At 33.6% G+C, this 25,178-nt stretch overlaps 2 protein-coding genes across 2 annotated transcripts; both read left to right on the forward strand.

Moving 5' to 3' along the window:
- Positions 1–62: 62 nt before the first annotated feature.
- Positions 63–7,582, forward strand: gpatch3 (G patch domain containing 3). The gene is made up of 7 exons (XM_052578558.1): positions 63–457; positions 1,266–2,386; positions 4,157–4,331; positions 5,230–5,289; positions 5,370–5,491; positions 6,743–6,870; positions 7,324–7,582. Exons 1-7 carry the CDS (start codon positions 115–117, stop codon positions 7,478–7,480), a joined length of 2,106 nt encoding a protein of 701 aa, XP_052434518.1. The 5' UTR covers positions 63–114; the 3' UTR covers positions 7,481–7,582.
- Positions 7,583–8,556: 974 nt separating this feature from the next.
- sacm1lb (SAC1 like phosphatidylinositide phosphatase b) lies at positions 8,557–24,896 on the forward strand. The gene is made up of 19 exons (XM_052579173.1): positions 8,557–8,697; positions 9,839–9,936; positions 11,223–11,297; positions 11,370–11,497; positions 11,946–12,095; positions 13,161–13,220; positions 13,312–13,345; positions 14,560–14,661; positions 14,732–14,817; positions 16,685–16,771; positions 17,670–17,818; positions 17,900–17,998; positions 19,428–19,566; positions 20,716–20,785; positions 20,862–20,934; positions 21,011–21,104; positions 22,110–22,202; positions 22,381–22,438; positions 22,568–24,896. The coding sequence occupies exons 1-19, from the start codon at positions 8,669–8,671 to the stop codon at positions 22,702–22,704; spliced, it is 1,761 nt and encodes a 586-aa protein (XP_052435133.1). The 5' UTR covers positions 8,557–8,668; the 3' UTR covers positions 22,705–24,896.
- The last annotated feature ends 282 nt before the right edge of the window (positions 24,897–25,178 follow it).

Here is a 25,178-nt window from a genome sequence, read left to right on the forward strand (position 1 = left end):
TTATGTTTACATTTCAGTACTGTATGTTATGTCATGCTTTTATTTTGTAACAACTTCCGCGTTGCGTCTCTCAGCCGGATGTGGATCACGAGTTCGCACTTCGCAGTCTGAAGTATGGCGGCGTCAGAAGAGGTGACGTTTTTCGTTGTAAACAACATTCCCGCTCAGTTCCGATCCGCAGAGCTGAGGAACTATTTCAGTCAGTTTGTCGAGAGTAAAGGCTTCGCGTGTTTCCATTACCGCCATCGACCGGAGCTTCGCTTGCAGACGGCGGACAATAACGGATCTCGCGAGAAGAGCGCGGAGGTGAAAACTTGTTGTTGTGTGGTATCAGTTCGCTCTCGGGAATCGGACAGATTCGTGAAGATGTATTTGGGGAACCACTGGATCGACTCTAAAGGAAACTGGCTGAGGAGAAAGTGTTTGATCCGGAGAGTCAGAGTATCGGAGCAGGCCGGTGAGTGCGCTGCCAAAATAAAAGTCCTCGACTATAAATAGCAGTTGTTCATATTTCTGCTTTCCCTTTAAATATTTTTACTGGCCCATACACCACACAAATAAATAAATATATGTACTTTTTATATGGTAAGATGTATGCTTTATTGTTAAATTTTTTATTTTTTATAAAAATTTTACTTCAGTTTCACTTTATATTTAAACACTGAAAATTAAAATACTTTTTTCGTAATTAAAATTTGTTCATAAGTTAAGATTTAATATGTAAAGTTTACATTTATGTATTTTGTTATTCAGTCAAATAAAAAAATATAATATATAAATAGCAGTTGTTCTTATTTCTGCTTTCCCTTTAAATTTTTATATTTAAACTGAAAAATTAAAGGACTTTTTTTTAATAAATTAAGATTAATTTATCTATTTTTCATCATTAAAATGTGTTCATAAGTTAAGATTTAACATGTATTTTGTTATTCAGTCAAATAAATATTTTTTTTTTATCATTTGGTTTACGTTTGAATGTCATATAATAAAAAAAACGTAAATTTTGATACATTTAGATAAATAAAAATGTATAATTGTGTGTATATGTATATATATATATATATATATATATATATATATATATATATATATATATATATTTATATATATACATTTCAAAGGGAACATGTGAATTATGGGTAAAGGTCAAGGGTCATCACCTGGTCACATCACACCCTGAAAGATTAAGATGTCATGTAAACTAACACCTGTCTTACCAATGTCCAGGTTGTTTTATAATCATCATATTTTATCTGTGTTTATAGAGCATGATTCATTCCCGTACAAGACGAAGTCCGAGATGAGACGGCACGTCGCCCAATCAGAGCACTTCACACTGTCGGACCTCAAGGGCCTGCCGGAGCTCAATCCGCCCTCTCTCATGCCGGCCGGGAACGTTGGCACCCCTGTCAGTGTTTTCCTGGAGCTCATCCAGTCCTGCCGTCTCCCGCCGCGGCTCATCCGCAAACTAGGGCTCACGTTCCCCAAGACGGGCTCGAGTCGCCGCTACGGGAATGTGCCCTACATGTATCACAATACGGCCACCGTGAGCCCCTCGGAGGAGAGCGTCTTCACCGCCGGAGGAGTCGAGATCTCGAGGCCCAGCCGCCTGTACACGCCCACAAGCTCACAGAGAGAAGATAAGGACACGCCCACAAGCTCACAGAGAGACGATAAGGACACGCCCACAAGCTCACAGAGAGAAGATAAGGACACGCCCACAAGCTCACAGAGAGATGATAAGGACACGCCCACAAGCTCACAGACGGTGGATAAGGACACACCCACAAGCTCACAGACGGTAGATAAGGACACGCCCACAAGCTCACAGACGGTAGATAAGGACACGCCCACAAGCTCACAGACGGTAGATAAGGACACGCCCACAAGCTCACAGATGGTAGATAAAGACACGCCCACAAGTTCACTGAGAGAAGATAAGGACACGCCCACAAGTTCACTGAGAGAAGATAAGGACACGCCCACAAGCTCACAGACGGTAGATAAGGACACGCCCACAAGCTCACAGACGGTAGATAAGGACACGCCCACAAGCTCACAGACGGTAGCTAAGGACACACCCACAAGCTCACAGATGGTAGATAAGGACACGCCCACAAGTTCACTGAGAGAAGATAAGGACACGCCCACAAGTTCACTGAGAGAAGATAAGGACACGCCCACAAGCTCACAGACGGTAGATAAGGACACGCCCACAAGCTCACAGACGGTAGCTAAGGACACACCCACAAGCTCACAGACAGTCGATATGGACACGCCCCCAACAGGCTCAGAGACAGATGAAGAGGACCCGCCCAGTTCTCCACTTGTCAATCAAGAGTCAAAGGATGCAGGAAGTGAAGAGGAGCTGTCCGACCCTGATGATGTGAGTTACGGCTGCATGATAAAATAATCACATTTATGTTGTGATATGGCTTTGTGCGGTTGTCATATAGCACAGGCTGCAATTGAATTAAAATAAAGTAAAGTTTTTTTTATAAATAAAGATTTATCATTTTATATTAATATTTTAATATAGATATTAATTCATTTAGTTTTTAATGTTATTGTTATTATTGGAATTTATATAATTTATCAAATTAATTTATGTAAAACCTAATTTATTAATCCATTATTATAATTATATAGTCATATTGAATGGATCAGAAAGAGAGGGAATGTAGCCTATGAAAAATCATATCTGAAAAGAACAAACCAAAGTGTGAACGCTTTAAATTTTTTCTTGTTTTTTATCTAATTGTTCAGCCATAAAATAATGCATTTCAATTTTTTATTTACTTTTATATATTTGAACTAGTGATGCACCGATATGAACATTTTACCGATGATTCTTTAAATATGAAAGCCGATAACCGATATGTTGGCCGATAAATCTAAATCCACATTTTTACATAATTATTGAGAGCCTGATTGCCAAAAAAGTCTCACCATTGCAAGGCATTAAACACTTCAGCATAAATCAAACATAAAGCAGCCTCACAAATAAATAAAATAATGCTTAAATAATGGAAGCAAGTTACTGGACAACATTACTTACTGGTAAAAAAAAAAATTAATAAATTAGGCGATAAGACGATGCAGTGTGTTGAAAGAGGACAATCAAGTAAGGACTATAGCCAGAGATATTAATCATTAAATATTGTCATAATTAAAAGTATTTGGCATTTCCAGTTAATATAGGCCTGTTATTTTCTGTCTATTATTATTTGGTTACTTTTATTATTAAATAAATATTACAATTAATTTTCTTCTAAACAATTTATTAGCGCATCACTGCATAACTGACACGCTGTGAATCGCAGCCTGTGAGGAACATTCGTAGCGTTATATATATATATATATATTAATCCTCTTAGTTTAACCAAACGTATTCTATATGAGAAAAATCTGATTTATATGCATAAAATAAACACAAAATTACAATGTATAATTGCACAAAAGACTTTAAATGCAAAAGTGAACTTAACTGTGCTAGTCATGTGGATGGGCTCTTGTTACGTTATTTTTCAGTAGATAATAATCTCATTATAATATAATATTCACTTTTTCAAAGTGTTTCCAATGATATTTCAAGCAATTAAAAACCATCATGGTGAACAGTTCACATCTGAAGTGTCTCTGCAGGAAATAATGCATTATTTATCGGCTCTAAGATATCGGTCAAATACTATTATCGGTTCGATAACGATAACAGAAAAATTTACATTTATCGGCCGATACCGATATGGTCGCCGATATATGTCGTGGATCCCTAATTTGAACACTTTCCCCGTTTATTTATTTGTTTGTTTTTTTATTTTTCATGTTTTAAAGGATAAATATTACATTAAATTTATTCATTTATTAAATAATTTTTTATGCACATACGCTTTCCAACAAAATCACCTCGCTCATTCTAGAATGATGCATTTTTTCACATAAAGTTATTGAAGTCATCTTTAACCAAATTGTAAAAAATAATGTAAATAATTGCAAACATGAAAATTAGATTAAATAATTTAAAACATGAAAAAAATGGCCTTGTGCTCTAAAGACTTGCGTGCATTTGAGTGATGTGAAGGGGCTTTAGGATGTTTTTGGTTCTGGATGAACTGTGTTTGGTGCAGGTTCTGTATGATTTCTGTGTTTTGGGCAGGATGATGACCGGTGTGAGGAGTGGGAGCGTCACGAGGCCCTCCACGATGATGTCACCAGTCAGGAGCGCTCTAAAGAGAGGCTGTTTGAGGAGGAGATCGAGCTCAAGTGGGAGAAGGGCGGCTCGGGCCTCGTCTTCTACACAGACGCTCAGTTCTGGCAGGAGGAGGAAGGAGGTAGAAACAGCTTTTTTGAGTTCATACTGAAAGGTTTCTGTTGGTCCAGTAGTGCAGATCTATATGCCATGCCAATATTTTAATTGATCCCATCCCAATACAAAAATATATGGAATTTTTAATGAACTAAGATTTGTTTTTGTTGTATTTGTCGTTTTATTTATTATTATGTATAAATATTTTTTTATACATATTTATTATGTTTTAATAAATAATATCTATTATTGTTATAATTTTCTTTGTTAGGTAAACAATATTAGCCTGAATGCATTGTAAGACGCTTTGAATAAAAGCATTAGCTAATTGCATACATTTATTTATAAAATTAATTATAATTAATTTCAAAACGTTTTTTTTAAATATATTTTTATTACTATTATTTAGTTTGAATATGGAATTAAAAGTTAAATAGTTATAAAAAAAAAAATTTCATAAAGTATTTTAGTAGTTTTATTTACATTAAATGTTTCAAATAAATGTAATATTAACAGTTATACATTTGTTATCTGAAATTAAGATTTGTCTCATATTTTATTTTATATAATGTTAATATGTTTTATATCATTTTATTTTTGCATGTATCATTTTTATGTTTTCGGGAATGCTTATAAATACAATAAACTATTCATATATTCATATAACTTTGATTAATAAACTTCACAGTAATAGCTGGAAATTATACAGCTTTTGTAATTAGTCCTGGAAACTCAAACACTATTTTCTCTTTTATGAATAAAACATTATTTATTAGTTTTGTAATTTTAAACATTTCATATTGATTTTATCAAGACTGTCACAAGTTATTCTAGCATTTTAAGTATAATTTTGCCTAGCTGACAAGTTTATGCCAGCATGTATTCATTAATATTGCTCCTCTTTTCTCTTTGATTTTGCACAGATTTCGATGAGCAAACAGCAGACGACTGGGACGTGGATATGAGCGTCTACTATGACCCAGGTTCGTGATCAGATCATTGTGAGCGCTGTGACAGAAGAGCAGCATCAGACATGTGTGTGACTGTGTGTGTTTCTCCTCAGACGGAGGAGATATGGACTCCAGAGATTATGTGCGCATGCGCTCTGAGAGGAGGCTGCGGGACGGTCTGGAGGGTCTGCCGGGACGCCAGCAGAAAATCGGCAGCTTTGAGCGCTTTACGAAGGTTTGGACGTGTTTGACAGGGGTCAAGAACTGACTTTGTTTTATATTTGTTCTGTTCTCACACAGTCCCCATTGTAAAAAGTGCTATGTAAATAGTGGTGACATGATGTGGTGACTTATAATATTATCAAGATTTTTACATCAAGAAACATCAATTTAGGAACATTATTCTTTCTCAAGGCACTGATGTAGAGTTGGTGAGCGGAGCTAAACAGGCAGTGATGTAGAGTTGGTGGGCGGAGCTAAACAGGCAGTGATGTAGAGTTGGTGGGCGGAGTTAAACAGGCAGTGATGTAGAGTTAGTGGGCGGAGCTAAACAGGCAGTGATGTAGAGTTGGTGGGCGGAGCTAAACAGGCAGTGATGTAGAGTTAGTGGGCGGAGCTAAACAGGCAGTGATGTAGAGTTGGTGGGCGGAGCTAAACAGGCAGTGATGTAGAGTTGGTGGGCGGGGCTAAACAGTCGTTGATGTAGAGTTGGTGGGCGGAGCTAAACAGGCAGTGATGTAGAGTTGGTGGGCGGGGCTAAACAGTCGTTGATGTTGAGTTGGTGGGCGGAGCTAAACAGGCAGTGATGTAGAGTTGGTGGGCGGGGCTAAACAGTCGTTGATGTAGAGTTGGTGGGCGGAGCTAAACAGGCAGTGATGTAGAGTTGGTGGGCGGGGCTAAACAGTCGTTGATGTTGAGTTGGTGGGCGGAGCTAAACAGGCAGTGATGTAGAGTTGGTGGGCGGGGCTAAACAGGCAGTGATGTAGATCTTCTTCATAGGTGGTGTTTATCCACACTATTATATCCAAGAGTAGAACATTCCACAGGCTTGTCGATTTGGCAGACTGCCTTCAATATCAGCTGTTTTTAGACTGAGAAAGATTTGAGTTCTAAAACCTAAAGAATGTTTTTAGAGTACAGTGACCTCTTACAAGTCAAAAGATCAAGAGGAATTTGGTTTCTCAGTTCATAACCCCTTTTATTCACTGTAAGATTTGGTATATTTTATTTACGTTTAAATTTTTAAAACCAAAACAGCTTTTGTTCATACATTTGATTTTAAGATTTTATAAGATTTCTTTAATAAGATTTAATAAGATTTTTTTTTTTAGTTAATGTTTTTCATAAATTAAGATTGACCATTTTATAATTGTATGATTTAATGTGTATATTTCTTTTAAATATATTTTAAGTTTTCTGATTTTATATTTACACTTTTTGTCAGTAATTAAAACAAAGCTGATCTGTGTGTGTGTGTGTGTTGTAGGGAGTGGGCCGGCGTGTGATGGAGAAGCAGGGCTGGAGGGAGGGAGAAGGCCTCGGGAACAGCCGGAGGGGAATGTCGGAAGCACTGGAGAACGAAGGCCAGCATCCCAACTGTAAGAGAGGCTTCGGGTGAGTCAGGAGTGCACGGAGGATGTGTGAAACAGCTGTGCTGCTGAATACTTTTGTGGGACTGTGATACATTGTGTTTTTCAGGATTCACAGATGAATAGGAAGCTCAAAAGAATGCGCTTATTTCAAATATAAATTTTTGTAACATTAGAAATGTCTTTACGGTCACATTTTAATGCAAAATTTATGAAGAAAAACATGATCTTCTATTAAACACACACACGCACACCCCAAACAATTGAATGGTAATACATCTCAGTTTCTACAAAAATATTGAGCAGCACAACTGTTTTCAATATTGATAATAATCAGAAATGTTTCTTGAGCAGCAAATCTCTATGCAGTAAAAATCATGGAAAAATATCGCTCAAAGGTGTGAGAACTTTAAATGATCAGTGAATGATTCCTACTCACTTTTTATGACTGATGCATTTTGTTTTGTAATATTTGCAGGTATCACGGAGAGAAGCTCAGCTCATACCTTCCACTTAAAAAGCCCAGAAAAGACTTTCACATCTCCACAGTTTATGATGAACCTAAAGACATTGATAAAGGCGATGAAGTGCTGCGGCGTCAACCTGGCACCAGCCTGAAGTACAGACACCGCTGAACACTAGTGATGTGCACTACTGATGAAACAATGACTGTTTTTACTCGGAGCTCTGCATTATTATTCTGTAATTATTGTATTAAAGTTTTCAACAGAAAAAAATACACTTTCGTTTTCTTTATATTATGTTTATCATTACAGTAGAATGCAACGTGTTACAGAAATTATTATATTACTAATATGAAGACTTCCATCCACAGTACCATTTTTTTTAATTAATTTTTTTTATTGTGTTCCTTAACTGCAGTTGGTTTTTTTTTATTAGGATAAAAAAACAGTACATAATAATAATAATAATAAACAAAAACATAACATAAAAAAACATGTTATGTTCTGGCAAAAAAAAAAAAAAAAAAAAAAAAAAAAAATATATATATATATATATATATATATATATATATATATATATATATATATATATATATATATATATATATATATATATATATTAAAATTTATAATTGTATTATAAATGTAATTGTTATTATATAATTATTAAAATAAACGCTTTTATGGATGAACCCATATATATGTGATCATCCATCAAATGTGTTTAATAATTATATAATAAAATAAATAATAATAACAAATTAATAATATAATTATTAATAATTGAGTAGTATAACAATAAAATGTTGTTTTATTTATTCTCCCTCTTTCCCTAATTTACAGTTTAATGTTTTTATTATGTGACCGAAAGTTTGTGTGTCTGTGTGTGTGTGCATCGTCATTATAAATTCTTGTATTTAGTTTTTAATACATATTTTTTTAATCGTTGGCATTTGGGATTGTTGTGCTGGAATGAGATTCAGGGTGGGGGAAAAATGTGGAATATAATTTAACATTTTAAATAAATATAAAATAAACTTGCAATGTTTTTTTTTTTTTTAGTTAACTCTTACTATTTTTGCTGATTTCCGCTTCCTTAAACGCTTTAGGAAAATCACGTGAAGAATAACAAAGTGCAGTAAACGCCAAAACCAGTGTGTTCATAGTTAGGATAATATATTACGTAATACACACCAATTTATTTAATTATCAAGCAGCAAAAAGACAGAGATGCATATCTCATGGGACCTTTATCACAACACTGGAGGACTTTTATCTGTCCTCCAGAGGTCATTTCCTGTTCGCGTTCGCTCTGCCGGATTGACACGTCACGAAGGTCAGGAGAAAACTGATGGAAAAATGGCGAGCACCTACAACACCTTCAATCTGTGAGTATTCATATGTTATTATTATTATACTACTCTGACGCTCATCGGTTCCTGATTATCGATTAGATAAGTTCAGTGCTCGACTTTGATCGGTTAAAGTCTGTGAATGGCGCGAGTTTGAGGCAGTGTCTCAAAACATAACGTCAATCAGCTGCCTAACTATACAGCATTTATGGGCCGTGTTTTAGTGAAATGTTTGTCTAGACAGCAAGTAGGGCTATTATTATTTCCCAGAATGATATTTAATCCATCTCAAATGAAACAGAATGGATAGTAAGCAGCAGATTACGTGAACCTCAGTCTAAACAAGCCGTTGCTAAAACGGTTAATAAAACCCGCGAAAAACACTAGAGATCATTTCTGTATTAAACATGATTCATCAAATAAATAACAATCTAAGTTTGATTATTAATTATATACTGAAGCTTTACTCCACTTTGGATAGTTTGGTGTAAATACCGTGAAGAAAAACCTATACTATGAAAACTTTATAATTGTAATAATGATAATGAAATAAATCATTGAAATATTCTATTCTATTGAATTCTGTACTTAAATCTAATCATTTCTCCTTATTAGTGTGATTTCAAGTCTTAGAAATAGGCTTGCGTCATACGTATCATAAGTATAATATTTATTAAATATTTATATTTTTTACAATAACAAAATACAGTACATAATAATAATAATAATAATAAATAAATAATAATAATAAACTATAAAAAATTAATTTTTTATTAAAATAAGCGCTTTTATGGATGAACCCAAATATATATAATAAATTATACAAATAAAAAGGGAGTTTAATAAATATAAATTGATAGATATTTGGAGAATTAAAAAAAAAAAAAATCACTTGTTTTCAGCTGCTTTATGGATTAAAATAAAATGTTTTTTTTTTTTTTTAAGTTCTGCAAAACCTGAAGCAAAAAAAAAATCTACATTTGTGTACATTTAAGTACAATCTAATGCACAAATGGACTTATAAATATGCATGCTTGCAGTACATTATAATTTATACAGTGTAATATAATAGAGTGTTGAATAAATGTGTCATCTTGGTTATTATAGAGTTTCAGAATGTGATGTAGTGGATGTTTTGTGGATTAAATGCATGGAATGTCTTTGGTCTCGCTGACAGACACACGACGCCAGAGAAGTTCTACATCGAGGCGTGTGATGATGGAGCCGGAGACGTCCTCGCTATTGACCGTGTGTCCACAGAAATGACCCTCACAGGTGCTGAAGATTAAGACACCGACACTGAAGCCTTTATCTGTTCATAGTGACTCTCATTGCATTAATGCTCATTCAAGGTCACAGAAGCATTTGAATGAACTGTATTAAATATCTACAGAACTCGAATTAGGATGCAAATTAAAATTGTAAAATACATTCAAACATAGATAAATGTCAGACGTTAACCTAAAAATATTCAGTATAATACATACATTTAATCCATAAGTTGACATTATTTTTTTAAACTAATTATTTCAAATAAATGTTATATTGTGAAATTATAGCATCATAAAATAAAAAAATTATATTATATTTTCAATACAATAAATATCCAGTTTAATACATTTAAAATAATAATACAGGTGAATAACATTAAGCAATAGATATTTAGTATTATATAATAATATTTTTAAAGTTGAATGATATTATTATTATTATCATTATTAGTAATAATAATATTATTTTATAGCATAGTATAATATATATATCAAGAATAAAAGGATAAATAGTCAATATAATATTTATAATTAAATTTAATGTTAAATATTATAATTATTATTATTAATAATAATAATAATAATGTAAATTGTTTAGTTTAAAGTGTAATATTATAATAAAATATTTTGCCAAAAAATACTAAGATTAAATATCAGTGTCTAAATATCAAGTATAATACATTTAAAATAGTCTAATATCAGAGATTAACCTAAAGAAATTAATTATAATTTTTGCATGTTATTAATTATTTTCTAACAATACTTAAATGAATATTAATTGTAGTACAGTATGATGAAATATTGTAATATTATAAAATAATAATAAAATGCTATTTAAATCATTATAAGAAAAAGTCATAAAAAAAGAAAAATGTTAAATATTATTAACAATAATAATAATGTAAATAATTTATTCTATAGTGTAATATAATAAAAATCATTATTTTAAAAATAGGAAGAATAAATATCAGTGTCTATTAAGTATAATATAATTAATTATACACAGTAATATTCAAAGTTAAATATTAAAAAAATAATTAATAAATGTTTAGTATAACAATAATAAGTGTTAAAATTGTTTATATAAAATTAATAATAACATTCAATATTATTATTATTAGGTTTTCCATATAATTTATAGTGTTGTATAATAAAATAAAAAATAAATAAATATCAAGGTCTAGCATTCAAACAATACCTATCCAGTATAATATATTAGAAATAATAATGTGGTTGATATTAGAGGACAATCAGAAAGTATATGTTATAACCCGTAATGTTGTCTTTCAGTGAGGAAGGACGTGCCTCCGTCAGCAGTGACTCGTCCGATGTGTGGCATCATGGGAACCATGCGTCTGGTGGCAGGTTTGTGTTCTCAGGATCAGCTGAAGTCTGAATTAAGCTGTTTCAATGTTTAACACCTCTGGGTTTTCTCAGGCATGTATCTCATCGTCATTACCAAGAAGAAGAAGGTGGGCGATCTGCTCGGTCACGCCGTCTGGAAAGCCACGGACTTTGACATCATTTCCTACAAGAAGACGGTCCTGCATCTGACTGACACTCAGGTGCCTTCTTCAGTTTCTAACTCTTTATTTAAACACAACCAAACCACAAAAAACACACAGATTTTAGTTCAGCTGGATGTGTGTGTGTGTGTGTGTGTGTGTGTGTGGGTTAAAGATGTTCAGATGTCCACATCAAAAGAGATCTACAAAAGTGATTTAATGTCCATAAAAGACACATTAGAAATAAGTAAAGTGTCTACTTTAAAGGTTTCTAAATAAAATGTTATATTGTCATTCAGTTTGACGTAATATTTATGTAAAGATTCAAACAATGTAAATAATATACCTTTCACCCAACACTGTTTATATGTTACTTTTAGCCAAAACAATTGAAAGTGACATTAAAAATGTTGTTTTACAAGTAAGTTGGTCTGCTTCCTCCAGATGTGTCTGAAAGCAGCTTAACTGTGTCGTACAGAAACTAACGATGTCTGTATGGATCTTCCAGATGCAGGACAACAAGGCCTTCTTGTCTATGATCAACAGCGTCCTGAACACAGACGGTTTCTACTTCGCCACAGACTACGACTTGACGCACACCTTACAGCGGCTGGCTAACACCAGCCCCGAGTTTCAGGAGATGACCCTTCTGGAGCGCGTGAGAGAAACACATTCACACATCTGTCATTAAACGTATCAGAGTCCTGTAATGATCTCTGCCAGTGCTGGGGTAACACAGCACAAGCTCTCCTGTCCCCATGTTGAGAGGAATCGGGAGTAAGATGTTACTTAAGTTCTAGAATAAATGGGAAGATGCATTCATTCATCTCACAAAAACAAAAACAAAAAAAAAACAGATTCAGTATTACTCAAAATTATTAAAAACAAAGACATGCAGCTCAAAAAATGATGCAAACCTGCAATAATTAAATAAACAATGCCTAACAACGGCGCTCAGCTATTATTAATTCACTGTAAACTACGGCTTCATATATACGTTGTAAGGTTTCAAAAAATAAAAACAGAGCAAATAAAGTGTAATGATATTAATAAAAACAGTATTTTTTCCACCAAACACTGCAGCTCCTCAGAAACATTTGTTGTTGCAACAGAGCGGTTGCCGAGCAACACACAAACGTAAACAAAGGTAAATGTTACTTGTTAAAAACAAGTGTTAAATGTTACATTGAGCGCAGCTCAGCCAATCAGAATCAAGGACCGGAATTATCCGTTTTATAATGTTAAATAATACAAATATCCATGATGTATTATTTAATCCCATTTTATTAACCAGTGTCTCTACTGCTGAACTTTGATGATCCAATTCTACCACATGAATAAATAAAAATGACTCAAGTTAAACTAACTTCTTTTATCTTCTGTGTTCTACTGTGCAGGCATGAATTGACTTTTTTCATCACCCTGAGGCTTTTGTTGTTTGATTTAATTTTCATATTTTAGTGGTAGTGAATGAATGGCTCAAACTCTGAAGTGTTGCTAATGCAATGCATTGACAGCCTAAAACCATTATTTCTTTACTTTGTCCTTAAAAAGTATGTGACTGGATAAATAAATAAATGAACATGAATGAAAACTCCAATAAAATCAATAATCCCAAGCGCACTGACTGATTCGAACATTAATAGAAAGACCCCTTTATGTGGTTTTTGACCCCTTTAGAATTGAGTATTCTCATAAGATATGAAATGATGGTTTTCTGCAGGCGGATCAGAGATTCGTGTGGAACGGTCATCTGCTCCGAGACTTCATGGCACAGCCGGAGGTGAACACAAGATTGTTTTAGCTGCCGCTGGTGTTTCAATGCTACAGATGGAACGAGTTCATGATTGTGTTCCTTGTGTTTTCTCTTACAGCTGCACAAATTCGTCTACCCTGTTATTCACGGCTGTATCCTTTAACCAGATGAGTGTTTTCAGAGAACAGACCACAGTGATGTTTGAGAGTTAACAGTAGAGCTGCACGATCAATCATTAAAAGTTTAAAGTGTACTGCCTTAGGCTTTTCTGAGATTTGTTATAGCACTTGCATAGCATTGTTCTTTTGTTGATTGCTTCCATTGCTTCTATAATAGTGATCAAAATGGAGCAAATAACCTTTTAAAAGTAACTGTCACTTTAAATAATTGTCACTTGCATTGTTTCTCCACTAGGTGGCGACAAGTGACTGTTAAAACATTGATTTGTCATTGAATCATTCATTCAAGAGATTCGTTCAAATACACAGATTTATCCAGTAATGAAACAAGGGATGTATTTATGAGTGAGTCATTAAATCATTCATTTAAATCTATTTCTCATCATTTTAATATTAAAAATAGTCTTATGTTTTATAATTCATGCAAATTAATTAAGCACTTTTTAAATAAACTGCTGCAATATTTTGCCTAAGCCTCTAGTATAGTAAACATAATTTTGTTTAGGTCGGTATCGTGATTTTTTTATGTATTTTAAAATTGTGCTGCTCCAATTTACATTATATTTTGAAAATAAATTAAAATACTGTCACTATTTACTCCCATGTCGTCAAGTCTTTTTCTTCTGTTAAACACAAAATAATATATTTTATAGAATGTTGGTAGCCAAACAGCTGGCGGTATCCATTGACTCTCATAGTGTGGAAAAAATACAATGAAAGTCAATGGCTACCAGCAGGAATTTGGTAACCAGCATTCTACAAAATATCTTCTTCTGCGTTTAATAGAGGAAAGATTCACCGCCCCCTGCTGGCAGATTTAGTTTCTTATCTAGAGTGTTATTTCATTTAAAATAAAGAAGGGGTGATTTTCTTTTAATTGTTTTTATGAAACTACTATAGTGTTTTTGAACCATACTATAGTAAAATGTATTCTACTGTAAATATTATAGTATTTAAAAGACTTAAATCACTTCCACTGCATGAATGCAAAAACTGATAATATTATATTAAATAGCTACTATTTGTAACATCAACTTGATACTTTCTTATTTAGCACAAAAGTAGCTTTAGGGGATATTTTCACAGCCAAATATAATTTGTGATTATTTTGATGAATTAATCGACAGACACATAATGTAATTAATTAGATTAATCAGCATGTCACAGTCCTTAATCTGCGCTCTCAGTCGTCGCTATGAAGTCGTGCTGCATCAACGGGAAAATCTTCGACTGGAACATCATTTCTCGGAGGAGCTGTTTCCGCGCGGGCGTCCGCTACTACGTCAGAGGTGAAGCTCGAACGCTTTGAGACGCTGTGTGTGTTTTCTCCAGACGCTGCTAAACACTCTTTCTCTTCAGGTATTGACTCTGAAGGTCATGCGGCAAACTTTGTTGAGACGGAGCAGATTGTTCAGTATAATGGAGCAAAAGCCTCATTCGTTCAGGTGAGCCTCTGAAACGCTAATATCAGTTTTTATGCTCTTATGCTGAGCTGTTTATTCAGGCATTATTTTGTTTTACCTATACGAGAATTTGCTTTCTGATGTTTAAATCAGTAAACTGCCAAGACATGAAAATTATGATTTTGTTCCTATTTGAATGATTTCTTGTGACCATGTTCTTGATGGGTTTTGTGAGATTCAGCCTTTTATAGGCTAGTTTGTTAAATAAATCAAGCAAACATCACTAGAACATTGTTTTGAAGGAGTCACAGTTTTATGGATTTAACATGGGATTTGTGGTTTTAATGTAGATTTTTGTTTTAATTATTATTATTAAACAGGCTTCTGATTTGTTTATTTGCTGCATATAAAACCCATTGCTTCATGAATTACATTTTTCACATTTCTGCCAATATGAAACTTTTCCAGTTTCTGAGGTTTCAATCAGTAAATCAACCAGATTTTGTCAATAAAGGGGTGATGTCATACAGAAAATAAATATATTTATATATACAGTACAGACCAAAAGTTTGGAAACATTACTATTTTTAATGTTTTTGAAAGAAGTTTCTTCTGCTCATCAAGCCTGCATTTATTTGATCAAAAATACAGAAAAAACAGTAATATTGTGATATATTATTATAACTTAAAATACTAGTTTTCTATTTGAATATACATAATAAAATAATTTATTCCTGTGATGCAAAGCTGAATTTTCAGCATCATTCCTCCAGCTTCAGTGTCACATGTAACATCAGTCGATCACATGATCATTTAGAAATCATTCTAATATTCTGATTTATTATGAGTGTTGGAAACAGTTCTGCTGTCGAATATATTTGATCAATAAAAGGGTAAAAAGAACTGCATTTATAAAAAAAAAAAAAAAACTATTCTAATAATATATATTCTAATAATTTATTTTCTTTACTATCACTTTGTATCAATTTAACACATCCTTGCTGAATAAAAGTATTTATTTTATTTAAAAAAAAAAGAAAGAAAAAAAATTACTGACCCCAAATTACTGACCAGTAGTGTATATTGTTATTACAAAATATTTATATTTTAAAAACATAGCTTCTTTTTTTTTTTACTTTTTATTCACCAAAGTATTCTTAAAAACTGTCACATGTTCTGAAAAAATATAAAGCAGCAGAACTGTTTCCAACTTTGATAATGAATCATCATATTAGAATGATTTCTAAAGGATCATGTGATAATGATCCTACAAATTCAGCTTTGCATCACAGAAATAAATGATCATTTAAAGTTTAATACATTTAAAAACAATTATTTTAAATTGTAATAATATTTCACAATATTACTGTTTTTTTCTGTATTTTTGATCAAATAAATGCAGGCTTTTTTCATGATTTTTAATATATTTTTTTAAATTAATTTTTTTTATTAAAGTACAGTTTTTAAAAAAAATCCAGGTTTGCTGTGCTTGTTTGTAGGGCTTTGCAATTTGTGATTTATACATCACTATGTTTGTAAAATAAAGAATTTATTATTATTACAATACCAACTAAGAACTATTATTGTTAACCAACATTAATTTTTACTGTCAAACAGAGATTAAATAAACACCGGCTGCTCACATATAAATGAAACATGCCTCCCTTTCTACACTAAACCATATTGTGATTTCAGTTATTTGTGAACTGGAAGCAGTTTTGATCAAAAACGTTCTTTCTGTCGAATTAAATGTCCTTTTATTTAGATTGATCTCCTGGGATGTTGTGGTTTTGTTTGCATTGGTCCATTCTGAATGTGGATTGGTAGCTTTCATGTCATTTGAGGAGCATTAATCCCAACATTTTCTAATAAGACGTGTTATTAACGAATGAATTATCCTCTTGGACAGACTCGAGGCTCCATCCCCTTCTACTGGTCTCAGAGACCAAACCTGAAGTACAAGCCAAAGCCACAGATCAGCAAAAGCGGCAATCATGTGAGAGTCACTCTCTTTACCTTTACTTCTTTGTTTTGTTTGAAGACAAATTTGGATGATCTCATTTGTATATTTTTTAACACAGTTTACAACCTTATTAATTTTTATGTTATTATATATACAGTTGTTCAATTGAGAACTAACATGAAATAGCAATGCATTAAATTATGTAAGTGGAGAACGTTTGCAAATTGTTGAAAATAATATGAACAAGCAAAAAAAAAATGTATTGTTTGTTCGTCTAATGCTGTTAAATAATGTTAACGAACGAAACCTTGTTGTAAAGTACTGAAAATCTTTAATGTTTAACTAAAGTCTTGTTTGACTCAAAAAAAAATTGGTATTGGTATTTCAGATGTTAAATCAGCATCATTACTTTAAAGAAATTATAATTAAAGAGTCAAAAATTACGTAAAATGCACACAAAAAAAATGCCATAATTTTAATAATTTTAATAGACGTCTCTTCTGCTTACAAAGGCTGCATTAATTTGAATAAAAAATAAATAGATCTATGGTAAAACAGTAATATTGTGAAATATTGTTACAACTTAGAATAACTGTGTTCTATTTGAATATATTTAAAAATGTTATTATTCCTGTGATGCAAAGCTGAATTTCCAGCATCATTACTCCAGTACGTAAACCGTTTTCATCATTTGATAATAATCAGAAATGTTTCTCGAGCAGTTAATCAGTATATTAGAATAATTTCTGAAGATCATGTGACACTGAAGACTGGAGGAATGACGCTGAAAATACAGCGGAGCATCACAGAAATAAATTACAGTTGAACACCACATAAAAAACCAAGTTATTTTAAATTATAAAAAATTTTCACAATTTTACTGGATTTTTATTGTGTGTCTGTTTGTGTAACGCTCTCTCTCCTCTCACAGCTGGATGGTTTTCAGAGGCATTTCGACTCTCAGATCATCACATACGGCAAACAAGTGATTTTGAACCTGGTGAATCAAAAGGGCTCAGAAAAGCCACTGGAACAGGCCTTCGCGAAGATGGTGAACAATCTGGGTAACGGCATGATCAAGTGAGTAGGCCGATTGGGGAATCTTATAAAACAGTTATTCTAAAGCACAAGAGCTAAACCCACAGCTCTGTTCATCTGTAGGTACATAGCGTTTGACTTCCACAAGGAGTGCAGCCATATGAGATGGCATCGCCTGCAGATCCTGGTGGACATGGTTGCGGAAATACAGAATGAGTTCGGGTTAGTGTTCATTACGTTAACAAAAACTGTAACGAAAAATGTTTTTTTGATGAGCTTACCAAGTTTACCAAACAAACCAGGCTTATTTGAGTTATTCTGACTTAGTCTGACTTAATATCAGTTGATTTGGTTCAAAATAACTCAAATAAGCCTGGCTTGTTTCGTAAACCTTTTTTGTGGAACAGGACTCCGAAAGAGAACTGTGACTACATGAAAACTGGTAAAACTAAGCTTTTATAATAAACAATAAGATTTCATAAAATCAGGGGATTTGCGCTCTTGATATCTGGCAACCACGTCTTTTTAAAAAAAAAAAACGAAAATAAAGAGAGATTTTGATAAAGTTTTCATTTTTTTAACACAAAAAAGGTTTACGAAACAAGCCAGGCTTATTTGAGTTAGTCTGACTTGATATCAGTTGATTTGGTTCAAAATAAGTCAGAATATATCAAATAAGCCTGGTTTGTTTCGTAAACCTTTTTTGTGGAACAGGACTCGGAAAGAGAAGACAGTAAGGTCAATAAACTAATAAACGAAAACTGTGACTGCATCAACACACACTTTCATTGATGATAAAAGACGAGACTAAAATGTATTCAAAACATAAAAACTTTATCAAAATATCTCTTTATTTTCGTAAAAAAAAAAAAAAAAAGACGTGGTTGCCAGATATCAAGAGCTCAAATCCCCCGATTTTACGAAATCTTATTGTTTATTGTGAAAGCTTAGTTTTAGCAGTTTTCATAATGTAGATAGAGAGAGTGCACAATTATATTGATTTGTGCTTACTGGATCAAAGTGCAATACCTGAAATGCTAAGTAAATTCCTTAAATGACAACAATCATTACGATTGTCATTTTTTTTTTTAGCTTTTATCAGTTTAACCGTTATACAACATGACGAAAATTTTACTTAAGATTACATTATAATAGACATTTCATTGACTAAAACTTGACTACCGTATTTTCCGGACTATAAGTCTCACTTTTTTTCATAGCTTGATCCTTCGACTTATAGCCAGGTGCGACTTATTTATCAAAATTAATTTGATATGAAACCAAGAGAAATGAACTAAGAGTTCACATTACTGTCTCCAACCACGAGAGGGCGCTCTGTGCTGCTCAGTGCTCCTGTAGTCTACACTGAAGATATAGAGCGCCCTCTGTAGACAGTAATGTTTCTCTTGGTTCTTGGGTCTAAATAAAAGCGACTTATAGTCCAGTGCGACTTTTATACATGGTTTTTCCCTCGTCATGACATAGTTTTGGACAGATGCGACTTATACTCAGGTGCGACTTATAGTCCGAAAAATACGGTAAGTTAAAAATGGCTGCCAAAATGAACACTAGTTCGGGTCCGTAGTGCTTTATATTGCATGCTGAACATTGAGATCTTTGCATGCTCTTATTGTTGAATGTTTTTCAACAGCTACTTCCTGGTGGATTCGGACGGGACGGTGCAGCTACAGCAGGACGGGACGTTTAGAAGCAACTGCATGGACTGTTTGGACCGAACCAATGTCATCCAGAGTCTGCTGGCGCGCCGCTCGCTGCAGTCACAGTTAGAGGTGCGATGATTGTGTGATTTAGTGTGATTGTTTTCATTGGGATCATCATTGGGCAAAAGTTCATGTGCATGTAGGGCTGGGCCATACTTTGAATATCAGCAATAATAATTATGCAATATCCGATATTATGTGGTGTTGACTTAGTTTTTTAGTTTTTTTTTCATTTACTATGGCAAAATCTATTTTTATAGAAAAAAGACAACAACAAAAAAAGATCCAAAGTTTCTTCACAACCTGGCAACCATTTGCATGCTTTTGTCCACATTACAGAAAATGCAATGATGGTTATTGGAATTAATATTAGGAATCTGACTGTTTTCCTTTTTGGGTTTTGCCAGTTTTCATAATGTAAGGAGTTGTATTTATATTTCTGATAATTTAATAACTCGGGAAACTAAATGAGTTCAATTAAACCACATCTGCGCCAATATGTGAAAGTGCAATTATTCCGATGATATTTCTCAAATGGCAACAATCACGATCAGTAATCATACAAAGTACAGTTTTGAGCAAATTAATTGTGATTGCCAGTTAAACCGTTATACAGCAGAACTGAAATGTGACGTTTTCATAGAGTCACTTCATCATCGACTCTCTCGATCCGTTCGAACAGCTGATTCGTTCCAAAAGATGATTCAGTCGCCGAATCATCGACTCACTCGATCCGTTCGAACCTCTGATTCGTTCCAAAAGATGATTCAGTCGCCGAATCATCGACTCGCTCGATCCGTTCGAACCTCTGATTGTTCCGAAAGATGATTCAGTTTCCGAATCATCGACTCACTCGATCCGTTTAAACTTCTGATTCATTCCGAAAGATGATTTAGTTGCTGAATCATCGACTCACTCGATCCATTCAAACCTCTGATTCATTCCAAAAGATGATTTAGTTGCTGAATCATCGACTCACTCGATCCGTTCAAACAACTGATTCATTCCGGAAGATGATTCAGTCGCCGACTCACTTGATCCGTTCAAACAACTGATTCATTCCGGAAGATGATTCAGTCGCCGACTCACTTGATCCGTTCAAACAGCTGATTCGTTCCGAAAGATTATTCAATGGGCTAATCATCAACTCTCTCGACCTGTTCAAACCACTGATTCGTTCCGAAATTAACTCAAACTGGATGTCTTGTTTATTTGTAGAGGATGGGAGTTCTTCATGTGGGCCAGCGGATTGAAGAACAGGCGGATTTTGAAAAAATATACAAGAACGGTAAGCAAACACTAACACAGATCGTCAGTAGTGTGTTTATGTGAGACTGTCTCATTCATAGTGTTTATTCTCTCAGCTTGGGCAGATAACGCCAACGCCTGTGCCAAACAGTACGCCGGGACCGGAGCCCTGAAGACCGACTTCACACGGTGAGCAGAGCGTCTCCTGCTCCGCTTGTGCTTGAGAGGAGTGGGTTGTGAAAGATGATTGGTTCTCTGTGTTCAGGACAGGAAGGAGAACGCAGTGGGGTTTGCTGATGGACGGCTGGAACTCCATGATCAGATACTACAAGAACAACTTCTCCGACGGTTTCAGACAGGTGACACAAACAGTGTAACTTACACACACAAACCTCTCTTAGATTAAACCGTTATTTAACATACTTTAAATATTTATAGCTGATGGATTCAGTAGAGTGATTCTGAGCAGTGTTATTGATATGATATACAGTAGACAATATTTGAAGTGGATCGAAACCTTTCATCAAAGTTGTCTTAAAACCAAAATGCGTTCTTGTCTTAGGACAACTTTCCATTTTTTCCACTTCACAAATTGAGGACTGTACATTACTGATATACTATTATATATTTTGCTAAGATTTAAACTAGATTTAAAAAAAATAAAAATAAAAAGTTGTCACTTTTGTCATTTTTTTTAATACATAGTTTTCATTTAATTTTTTTATTTTTGTTTGTTATTTTAGTACTTCGTTAAACTAAACAAAAATGAGTAATCTTACCTTGTGTGTGTGTGTGTGTATATATGTATATATATATATATATATATATATATATATGTATGTATGTATATGTGTGTGTTTCTTGTAAGTGCTTTTAAAATATATTTTTAATTTATATATTCACACATAACATCATGTATATTTATTATATATTTTTTCTTTAGTAAGGTTTAAATTTTTTTTATATTTAAAATATTTTTGACTTTAAATGAGTTCAAATAGTACTTTATTTTATGATGTAATTGATATTTTAATTTATTTTCATTTGTAATAAAATTATTTTAATTTTTCATTTTTATGATTTTTTTTTTACTTTTTATTTTAAAGATCTTTAAACATAATTTTTATGATATAATAACTTTTTTTTATTTATTATGAAATGTTTTTATTTTTATTTGTAATTAAAAAAAAAAAAAATTATATCAATAGATAAATAAAATCTTAGATTTTGGTCTGTTATTTTACTCACAAACCCCAGTTTGGAAACCCTTGTCTAGGGACTAAAATATCTGCAGAAGGAAGCTGTGTTTGGTGTTTGATGTCTTTGCTGTAGATGATGATTTCGAGGTCCATGTCTTTATACAGGACTCCATTGATCTGTTTCTGGGTAATTATGCGGTGGAAGAGGCGGACATGAACACTCCTCTACATGAACCCAAAGACTGGAAGTTCCTGACGGTAAGAACCAGAATGAGCTGTGATTCACATGATTCTTCAGATTAAAGTCCCTGAACACACACTTACACTCTCGTTTAAGATGACTTCAGCATTTGTTTTTTGAATAGTTTATTTGTGCATATTTTCCATGTAATGTTCTTTAGCGTCTGACTGGATGTTATTATTTTTCTCTTTTCAGCTGCCGATCATCATGGTGGTGGCTTTCTCCATGTGCATCATATGTCTCCTGATGGCTGGTGAGACACTCATTAGTATTAATATCTGCTCTTTGATTTGTTTTCTCACTGTTATCAGGCTTTCCAGGGTTAACACTAGTGTTTATGTATTAAATGCATGTTCTCATTGCTGGTTGTGGTATTTCCCAGGTGACACGTGGACTGAGACGCTAGCGTACGTGTTGTTCTGGGGCTCGGCGAGTGTTGTGACGGCCGGCGTGATCCTCTTCAACGGCCGGGACTTCGTCGACGCACCCAAACTGGTGCAGAAGGAGAAGATGGACTGAACCTGCGTGTGTGGGAAGCAGCTGGGTCCCGCCGAGTCTTCATCCTCCTCCTCCTCATCCTCAGTGCTGTCCCACTCTCAGCTCGGCCGGCCCTGGAGCCTGTACTGAAGCCGCTCCGCCGGAGGAAGAGGACGAGGATGAAGGCCAGGGGCCAGACGGGACGCTCCACTGCTCTCCACACCAGGATCGTATCTCAGACATCCCATAATTCCATGGGCAGCTTCACAGACGCAGCGCTGGAAACCAGGTTCATGTGCGGATCGGGACCGTGAGGGACTCGGCCCAAGCCTCGTGGTCCAAGACGTGTTTCCGTGTCGAATCGCATCATCATCTTGTTTTCTAATAAAAAAAAATTAATTGAACAAAACGAGATGCGTTTAGAAAAAAAAAGGCAGTGACACTCTTCTATAAGGTTCATTTGTTAACATTATTTAGCTAATATCTGCTAACAATCGACTGTACATTCTACAGCATTAAATATCTACTATTAAGATATACACATAGTAAATCTTAATGTTAATCCGCTAATACATTTCAAATAAAAGTTGCATCTGATAACATTAGTTTATGTACTGTCAAATAATATGAACAAAGTCCAAATTTTTATTTATTTATTAAATAATAATCATAATAAGTACAGAAGCCCATTTCCAATATGTAATAAAAAAAAAATAACTTAATGTATTTGTTTCACAATTCTGATTATATCTTACTTTTTTTGTTTTTAATTTGAGTTTCCAACGGGTCAGATTTTTTTCTCGCTTTTCCAAATTTTCTATCAGTGTTCAGTATTTTTATTATTATTATTATTATATATTTTTAATTTCTTGGTTTATGTCCAAAAAATAAATCTTTTTACTTGAAATTTGAAGTTTGTCCATAAATTCAGACTTTTTTGTGATTCTGAGTATTTGTGCGACAACTCTTTTTTTTTTTTTTTTTTTTTTTTTTTTTTTTTTTTTTTTTTGGCAATTCTGATTTTTTTTTTTGCTTTTGTTTTTTTAATCCTGATTTTTGTCCGACTACCCAAAATTTTATTTTCCACAATTCTGTTGTTGTCCGACAATTCAGATTTTTTTTTTCTTAATTCTGTGTTTATGTCTGACAAGTTGGACGTTTTTACCTTTTTGAGTTTTTACGTTTCGCAATTCTATTTTTTTTTTTTTTTTTTTTTTTTTATTGCGAGTTTATATCTTATAATTCATACCTTTTACACAATTCACCATTTTTATCACAATTCTGAAACAAGGTCTAAATTATGAGATAAAAAGTCACAATTATCTTTTTATTTTATCCTTTGGCGTTAACAAGCTTCCATAGCACACATTATTAATTGTAGTAAAATATATAATTGATATAATTTAACCCATTATGTTTGAGAGCGGTCACTCTGTGCATTAAGCTTCAGTTTGTTTGCATTGGCTAATGCTATAGCTATAAACATACAAATACAATACTTTTACAGGATTTATTAATCAAGCTTAATATGCATTTCTGCAGATACATTTTTAATATTTAAATTTGCACATTTTTTAAAATTAATATTAATGTATTAGTAATAACATTTTAATCTATTATGTTCACTCTGTAAAAATAAATGCTATAAATATAATTTTTAGTTTATGAAATTTTAATGGGAACAGATTGAATCTTATAAAGTGCTACTAAGACACTAAGTTTTGTTTTCAGAAAAATAAACATTACAAAATAAATCTGAATATCTATAATTCTGCTAATAAATTCGATGTAATTCTTTTTTATTAGAAAACAAGACAAACGTCTGATTCGGGTCACAGCGTTTCGTAGTTTGAGCATTTGAGCTGGACATTTATTAAATTGACTGGTTTCCTCCTCCTCTTCACTCTCATGGTCTTCCTCAGTCTGTGATTTTGGGAGCTTTTACAAACGAACTGATTCTGAGCGATTGGTTCTGCTGGGAATGAACCGAATCTCTCCGGAGTCCAGACTGATTCCGACGAATCTTTTCCCGGGACCAGCGTCTCATCGTCCAAAGGATTTTCTTCGTGCCATCTCGGTTTCTTCTGATTTGCGAGTGTTTCGCTGCTTCTGACGGACGAACAAATGATGCCTTATGTTTGCGATGCTCTTCATTTGATTCCTCTGTGTCTCACTGCTTATCGGAGAATGTAAAAAATAATGTCTATTATTGTTATTAAAGTGATTATGACATGCGTGTTTATCGGTTTCAGTCTTAAGGGACAAAGAGCATAAAATGTTTCAGAAAAGGTCATTATGTTGAAGCAGGTCCGTTGCATTGACCGGAACATGTTTGCATGACATTCCTGACGGATATTTCATAACGTGTTTGCTTTGAACCGGTGTTGAACTCTAAAGTGAATGGAAATAACAGGCTGAAAATGCCAGAACGGATCAGGAGGGTTTGACCGCAGGGGATCGTCCAATTAAGAGCCTTTTCTTCATGTGAAATCAACGAGCGGCGAATGCGTTAACCC

The sequence above is a fragment of the Carassius gibelio genome, chromosome B16, assembly GCF_023724105.1.
Source record: "Carassius gibelio isolate Cgi1373 ecotype wild population from Czech Republic chromosome B16, carGib1.2-hapl.c, whole genome shotgun sequence".
NCBI lineage: Eukaryota > Metazoa > Chordata > Actinopteri > Cypriniformes > Cyprinidae > Carassius > Carassius gibelio.

Coding starts and splice junctions, on each gene's coding strand:
- gpatch3 (XM_052578558.1), top strand. CDS start 115: ATGGCGGCGTCAGAAGAGGTGACGTTTTTCGTTGTAAACAACATTCCC. Junction 458..1,265: donor CAGAGTATCGGAGCAGGCCG/GTGAGTGCGCTG, acceptor CTGTGTTTATAG/AGCATGATTCATTCCCGTAC. Junction 5,290..5,369: donor GAGCGTCTACTATGACCCAG/GTTCGTGATCAG, acceptor GTTTCTCCTCAG/ACGGAGGAGATATGGACTCC.
- sacm1lb (XM_052579173.1), top strand. CDS start 8,669: ATGGCGAGCACCTACAACACCTTCAATCT. Junction 8,698..9,838: donor ACCTACAACACCTTCAATCT/GTGAGTATTCAT, acceptor TCTCGCTGACAG/ACACACGACGCCAGAGAAGT. Junction 9,937..11,222: donor CACAGAAATGACCCTCACAG/GTGCTGAAGATT, acceptor GTTGTCTTTCAG/TGAGGAAGGACGTGCCTCCG.